Genomic DNA, 7,993 nt, shown 5'->3' on the forward strand with positions numbered 1-7,993 from the left:
CATTTGCTACGAGCACCAACTATTGATGAATACGACCACGAATCGATCCAAGTAAGGTTGTAGATCTGGTTCATGGGCTCATGAATACTGCCGGTAATAACCCAAAAATCTTGTACCGAAATTAGCCTATGAAAAACCAAATGAAAAGGGATCAAGTCCATATTCAGTGAACGAGTAGCTTTGAATAAGCAACATTAGTCCTGAGCTATAATCCATTCAAACAAAGAAGTAGTAACTTAACCCAAATGCCGTTTAAAACCCAAACAATGTCATAGCCCAACCCACTTAAGAATATAAATAAGTTAAGATCAAGTGAGAAAAAGGATATAAGCCCTAGTATGCAAGCCCATTTTATGAATTGAATAAGGAATAGCCCAATTAGTAAGTACATAAAGACCCAAGCCCACACCACTCAAAGAGTGCCCAAGCCCATTTACTAATGATCAAACCTCTCCATCAACACTAGGGTCCAAATATGACTATGCCCAATCCAATTCAAAGAGAAGCCCTAGATGAGGTGGACACACGAGAACAGGTGAAGAATTTGTATGAAGTTACACCTCCCCACATGATAACTTCGGCCATCAACAAAGGAGAAGGAAGCTGAAGTTGTGTTCACATTCCCCTAGGCGCTAAATAAGGAGGAAAAGTGATGATGAGTTTGTGTAAGAAATACTCCAAACCTAACCAATGCATGTGACTTACTTTAACCAAAAGCAACATTACTTTCCCTTAAGCTACCTTGGAGGCCACACATGACAAGAAAAGGAAAGCTTCCTTCTTACACACTCAAACCATGCATGACACAAGTCTTTCCATCTCCCAAGGTAACACATCAAGGGAACATAAACCAAGATTCCCTTCATAAAAGTAGGCTCACTTTCCCTCTTCCTAGGTGACAAGTCCTCCCCAATGCATGATTAAAAAGGTGAAGCCACCTTTTCTTCTCCCTAGGTACATCCCTTACCAGGAGTCACATGACCAAACTCTTCACTTCCTCTAACCTTGGCCAAACAACAAAGGAAGCAAGGAAACCCTAGTTCAAATTCACACTCAACCCTCCTTGAATTATGAGCTTTCATCATGGATAGACTTGAATAAAAAATTAGGAAAATATCTTCCCTCTTTCCCCCTATGTCACGGCCATCAACTAAGGCAAGAGGTATTGCTTTTCTCCCACTCAAACCTCTCACCAAGACCAAACAAATGCCAAGTGTAATACATGCAAAGGTCACAAAGAACAACCATCTCTTCTCCCTTTGCATGTTCGGCCATTCCATCAACAAAGACAAGGAAAGATGTCTGCACACTCAGCATCACCACTCACCACCCATGCATGTGAATAACTTCCTCCACACTCTCAAGTAACACTCAAGCACCTCTAACCTAATACCCCAAGGAAATGATGATGTGCTAGGTATTTAATAAAAGAACAAGCAAAGAGCTTCCTCCTACCCCTAAGGCCGTGAAGCACTAAGCATCAAGACAAAGAATCCTTCTCCCTCACACCCTTGGCTTCGGCCATCCCTTTCCCAAACAAACCAAGCAAGTAAAATACTCAAACACTTCACCCTTCTCTACTCCTAAGCCTCGGCCATAGCAAGTTCAAGGACCTAGGATCATCTCAAAATAATTCTAAGCTCTCCAAACCCTCTTGTCTTCACACACATAGGTAAGGTAAAGGCTTCACCTCATTTTCCGTTTGGTGTAGACTAAGGATCCCTAAGTTTCCACTCTCTTTTGTGTAGCAAGAAACCCAAGAGGTTGTTGGAAAGCAACTCTCAACCCACAAGGCTCCTTGAAGATCAAGTGTGAAGCTGTTAGATAAAGTTGATCATCATCATTAAGGTAAGACCTCATCTCTTCAAGCTAGTAGAATTCAACCTAACCACTCACATGACTAGATCTTCGGAACTACAAAAGCCATGCATCTATCATCCTAGTAAATCATCTCCTATGTATACCATCTCTACATGGCCGAACTTAAATGATATGCATGCACTCTCCAAATCTTCAAAACATCGGCCTAAACAACCTAAAACCTAAAATCGCCGAATTTGATGACAGGGCCTAAAAGTATAGTCTAAAAGTTTGATTTAATGAACAACCATTTTATATGAGCATTTAAGCCATGAACATGTTATCAAAAATGTCCTCTGAGGTACTACCCAAAAATGGTCGAACCCAACAAGCTTAGAAAAGAAATTTGTGAATGTTTTCTTAAGTATCGATGTATATGGCCGAAATGTATAGGACTTATGATTGAGAACAACTAGTGAAAATCATCTCCTAAGGCATTTCATCAAAGGGCAGTTGAACCTATGTCAAGAGGAATATTAAGTTCTAGATCTTTAATTTTAGAACTATGTACTAAGGATGGTTATGTTATTAGGCCGAACCAAAGGAACAAGAAATGTATCAGAACCACCTTGAACTCTTGGGTAGCCATAAGACAAGACTATTGAGTAAGTGATTTACGGTTGTTGTAAAAGTGAGTTTGTTGAATTTGCCAACCCTTTGAAAAGTTGCCACCCCATTTTGTGTAAATGTACATGAAATTTCGGCTGTTTGGAACTAATGTTTGTTCATTGATGCATTATTGTATGGTTGTGACTAATACCACAGAGGCAACCTGACGAGGATGTTTATGCTATAATTGCCATGCAAGTTTTGCAACGACAAAATGGCCTGAATATTTTCCAAACTATGTTTCAAATGTTCTCCATTCTATTATTTGAGGCATTCACGACAGTTTGGAGGAGTACACCTGGTTTTCAGGGTCCGTGCCCTATACTTCTAAAACATCCCCATGGGAGCCAAGAATCTCAAATTGCCCATGGCAAGGCGTATACGCCTGGAAGAGAAAGACGGATGTTTATTGTCGGATATGTACTAAATTAGTTCGTAACAATTATTTTCCAAACTATGTTTCCAATGTTTTTCCATTCTTTTTGATCGAGACATTGAGTAGTAGTACTTATTGCATGTACCTAACTATCATGAGGTTATCACTGATCAAGGTTTAGACGTCTTATAATTTTAGCTAATATGATTGGAATTTAGTGCTAGAAACCTTACCCTTATAATGGACGTAACAATAATTGAAAAGAGAAACCTATGCAAGAAACGTTTTCATAAGAAATCTTAAAGGTTTCAAATTATATGACTTAGATTAAGACCAAGCCTTTATAAGTCACTACTGCATAAGACACTTAAAGTACCATTGTAATTAGTAGTAGTCAAAGACGAAAAATTCTATTGCTGTGATTAAAGCTCCCGAAGTAACATATAAGTACAAGCAAATGTCAACAACAGTGAGTAAAAATAGGTGTCACATTTTTATTGGTATTAGTACATTTTCTGATCTTTGAATAGAAACTATCAACCCCTCTGTTACTACCCTGTGACATATGTGCAGCACTATGCCACCACGAGACCCCCTACTTGAATATTCTCTCCCTAGTCCTGAGGCACATGCAAGGTTAAATGACACTTTAAGGGCACCTTCCTAAGGGAAATGTGCTAGATTCTAATTTGGGATGACTGTAATAGACCATATGCCACTTGGCACAACAGGAGATTATTTTGAACCATGAGCGGCTGAAAATAATGCCGAACCTTTAGGAAGTACAAACCATTTTGGAATGTTTATGACAAAATTTTCAGAGTGGACTTATGAATTTAGTAGGAGATTCCCAGATTGGTGGGGAGGCAAAGTAACATAAGCCATTATCCGCATAAGACACTTAAGTAACTACCCACTGGGTAGTAGTCAACACTCTATTAGATTATGATCATGTAAGTGAGCTCCTACTTATCGAGGCACCATGCCCATAAGTATAAGTAGGGTAACCAAAGTGAGGATTCGCGGAATTTATAAGTAGACCGTAGACAGGCGTCTCAAGAAAAAGAGAAACTCATGACTAGAGGAATAGATAAGTTAGGGGAATGAAGAACGATGAATTCCCATTAGGCGTAAATCATGATAACAAGTTCAAGGCACGAGGCAAGGGGTACCTATTCTTGACAGTCACCTTGTTGAGTTGCCGATAGTCCGTGCAAAGTCTCATAGATCTGTCCTTCTTCTTTACAAATAGAACTGGTGCTCCCCACGGGGATACACTGGGTCAGATGAAATTCTTCCCTAGCAGGTCTTCTAGCTGCTTCTTCAATTCTACCAATTCAAGGGGAGACATACGGTAGGGTGCAATTGAGATTGGTCCAGTCCCGAGAATAAGTTCAATAGAAAACTCCACTTCCCTTTCAGGGGGAAATGTGGTAATGTCGTCAGGAAATACATCCTCGAATTCTTTGACCACGGGAATGTTCATCAACGGTGTCTCGCTCGCACCTACTAGACCAGCTATTAGCATGAAAGTGCAATCTCCTAATTCGACCGGTGGAGTATTGGGGAGTGGGGTCTCCATCATGTCCCTGCTGACTATTATACTTCGGCTGCTACAATCAATTACTACGTGTTGTTTGGCCAGCCAATCCATTCCCAATATCAGGTTCAGTTTGGCTAAGGGGAGGATTATGAAGTCTTGGTTGTACTTCTTTCCTTTATATCTGAATTCTACATTTTTACATGCGAAGTGAGACATTGTCGCTTCCCCCGTCGCAGAGGTAACTTGCATTGGGGATTGCATTGGGCTTATGGTTAAGTTAAAGGCTTTTGCCACATAGTCGGCAATGAAGGAATTGGTTGCTCCAGAGTCAAATAACACAGATAGTTCCTCACCACATATATTAATCGTACCTTTAACTTGTTCGGCCGCCTGGTCCGCCACATGTTGGTCTAGATGTAGACTCTGCCCATCCTTGGTGCCTTCGCTGCTGGTTGTTGTTCATTCCATTGCGGACAATCTTTGATGAAGTGTCCATCTTGGCCGCACTTGAAGCATTTCATCGATCGCTCAAACAATTTCCGAAATGTGCCTTTCTACATTTGGGGCAATTGGGAGCCCTGTTGCCATTTCCTCAGGGATTCCCGGGCCTCTTGAACTTGTTATCATCACGCTTGGGTTGCCACGATCTGCCTTCGTTCTTCCCTCTCCATGGTCTGTTTCTAGCCATCGGAGTTCTGTGTCCGGATCCGCTGGCCTCCGCGGGTTTTCTTGTTTGTAAACCGACTGCCTCCACCTTTCTACATCTGTTTACTAAGGTGGCCAGGTCACAGGTGTCGTTGTCAGCTACTAATTTCGCAATCCTAGCGGATAGACCTCTTTGAAATTTTGCCGTCATAAAATTCGGCATGGGCATGGTTCCTCGGTAAGTCGCCAATCGGAGTAGTTCGTTGAATTTGGCGTGATATTGGTCTACCGTCATGGTCCCTTGCACGAGTCGGTCAAATTCGCCTTGCTTGCTGTCCCGGATTGACATCGAGAAGTACTTCTCTAAGAACATTTCTTCAAATACAGCCCAAGTAATTGCCGCATTTTGCATCTCCAAAGGTTGAGACGCATTAGCCCACCAATGATGGGCGTCTCCTTCCAACATGTACACCGAGAATAGCACTTTTTGATCATCGGTGCATTGGACCACTCTGAATATTTTGTCCATGGCCTGCAGCCACTGTACAGCCACGATCGGGTCATGTCCTCCTCGAAAGGAGGGTGGTTTGTGCTTCCTAAATGTCAATAGTAGATCTTGATTATTCCGGCCCACCGCTTCATGGTTCGGGAGTGGTTGGGGAACAACACCAGCTCCTCCGGTGCCTGAGCCGCTTGCAGTGTTGTTATGGGTTGCGTTGTGAGGGTTGCGTCTTATTTCGTTCAGAATATTCAGAAACATCTCCCCCGCGTTTTTCTGCATCTCTGTGATGGTATCCCTCAAGGTATTGATTTGGCCTTGCATGTCCTCGGGGCCTTGAGTATTGTTGCGGGTAGGTGGTCTACGCGGTGGCATAGTGCTGCACAGGTGTTACAGGGTACAACAAAGAGTTAAAGAATAATTCATATCCTAAAGATCAGAAACTGCTCTGATACCATTAAATGTAACACCCTATTCTAAGAGTCGCGGTGTTATCATTGCTTACACTTATGCGCTATTTAGGGAGCTTACTGGCAGGGGAATAAAATCCATTTCGATTACTACTAAGTAGATGGTTACTTAAGTGTCTTATGGAGACGGTGACTTATGTTACATAGAGGCTTGATCTTAATCTAAGTCCTATAATTTGAAACATTTAAGATTCCTTATGGAAACTTTCCTTGCTTAGGTTCCTCTTCCACTCATCGTTATGCCTGAGTAAGAGTAAGGTTCCTTACACTATACCAAATCATGATTTAGATGAAATTCTAAAAACAACTAAGCGTAATCATAATAACCTCAAAATAAAATAGTTAGGTACAGTCATCCAAAATAACTACTACTACTCAATGTCTAGAGATCCATCCAAAAGCTCATAATATCCTAACATCTCATCCAAAATGAAATACATAGCGTGCACATATAACTTGTTACGAACTAATTTAGTACAGTCATCCGACAATAAACGTAATGCATCTTTCTTTACTTCCAGGCGTACTAGTCGCTTGCCATCCCTTACCCACATCTTCATTCTTGGCTTTTACCTGAAAGGGATTCCCCAAGAGGGGTGAGATTGGGGGTCTCAGTAAGGACTCACAGTTGGAGCAACCTCCAAACCATGATGCTTACTCCTTCAACTGTCATATAATAACATATACAATAATAGAATGGCAGAAACATTGAAACATAGTTTGGAAAATAATCATGCTTTCATTTCATCATACCAATCCTGCCATGGCAATTACTCTCCATGGTCTTACGGACGAATACCCAGGGTCCTCGTCAGGTTGCCTCTGTGGTATTAGTGCACATGCCATCATAATACAACTTGCATGAACAAAACATTAGTTTCAAACAACCAAACATATCACTGTAATGTATCACATAACAGATTGCAGTCAAACCAACACTTTAACAAAAAAGGGCGGCAACCATAGGGAAACCACTACAACAACCGTAAATCACTTACACAATAGTCTTGTCTTATCACTTCCCAAGAGTTCAAGGTTGTTCTGGTCCTTTCTTGTTCCTTTGGTTCGGCCTAATAACATAACCATCCTTAGTACATAGTTCTAAAATTAAAGATCTAAACTTAATATTCCTCTTGACATAGGTTCGGCCCTTTTAGATGAAATGCCTTAGGAGATGATTTTCACTAGTTGTTCTTATGCATAGGTCCTATACATTTTTTTTTTTGTAATAAGGTCCTATACATTTCGACCATACATCATGATACTTAAGAAAACATTCACAAATTTCTTTTCTAAGCTTGTTAGGGTTCGGCCATTTAGGGGTGTATACCTAGAAGACATTTTTGATAACATGTTCATGGCTTAAATGCTCATATAAAATGGTTGATCCTTAAATCAAACTTTAGACTATACTTCCCTATACTTCACATTCGGCCATTTTAGGTTTAGGTTGTTTAGCCAATGTTTTGAAGATTTGGAGAGTGCATGCATATCATTTAAGTTCGGCCATGTAGAGATGGTATACATAGGAGATGATTTCTAGGATGATAGATGCATGCATGGCTTTATTAGTCCAAGATCTAGTCATTTAGAATGGTTAGGGTTCATTCTTCTAGCTTGAAGAGATGAGGTCTTACCTTAATGATGATAATACAACTTTATCTAATGCTTCACACTTGATCTTCAAGGAGCCTTGAGTTGAGAGTTGCTTCCAACAACCTCTTGGTCTCTTGCTACACAAAGAGAGTGGAAACTTAGGGATCCTTAGTCTACACCAAACAAAATGAGGTGAAGCCTTTACCTTACCTATGTGGTTGAAGACAAGAGGGTTTGGAGAGCTTAAAATAATTTTGAGATGATCCTAGGTCCTTGAACTTGCTATGGCCGAGGCTTAGGAGTAGAGAAGGAAGAAGTGTTTGAGTATTTTACTTGCTTGGTTTGTTTGGGAAAGGGATGGCCGAAGCCAAGGTGTGAGGGAGAAGGATTCTTTG

The 7,993-nt window shown here is 40.9% G+C and overlaps 2 protein-coding genes across 2 annotated transcripts; both read right to left on the reverse strand.

The window, feature by feature from the left end:
• Nucleotides 1–4,127: 4,127 nt before the first annotated feature.
• On the reverse strand, nt 4,128–4,604 carry LOC133296194 (uncharacterized). The gene has a single exon (XM_061495139.1). It carries the CDS (start codon nt 4,602–4,604, stop codon nt 4,128–4,130), a length of 477 nt encoding a protein of 158 aa, XP_061351123.1.
• A 376-nt stretch (nt 4,605–4,980) lies between these two features.
• On the reverse strand, nt 4,981–5,907 carry LOC133296197 (uncharacterized). Its single transcript, XM_061495145.1, has one exon. It carries the CDS (start codon nt 5,905–5,907, stop codon nt 4,981–4,983), a length of 927 nt encoding a protein of 308 aa, XP_061351129.1.
• Between the last annotated feature and the right edge of the window lie 2,086 nt (nt 5,908–7,993).

The sequence above is a fragment of the Gastrolobium bilobum genome, unplaced genomic scaffold, assembly GCF_033153095.1.
Source record: "Gastrolobium bilobum isolate Gb01-03AN ecotype WA unplaced genomic scaffold, APGP_CSIRO_Gbil_v1 utg7786, whole genome shotgun sequence".
Classification (NCBI taxonomy): domain Eukaryota; kingdom Viridiplantae; phylum Streptophyta; class Magnoliopsida; order Fabales; family Fabaceae; genus Gastrolobium; species Gastrolobium bilobum.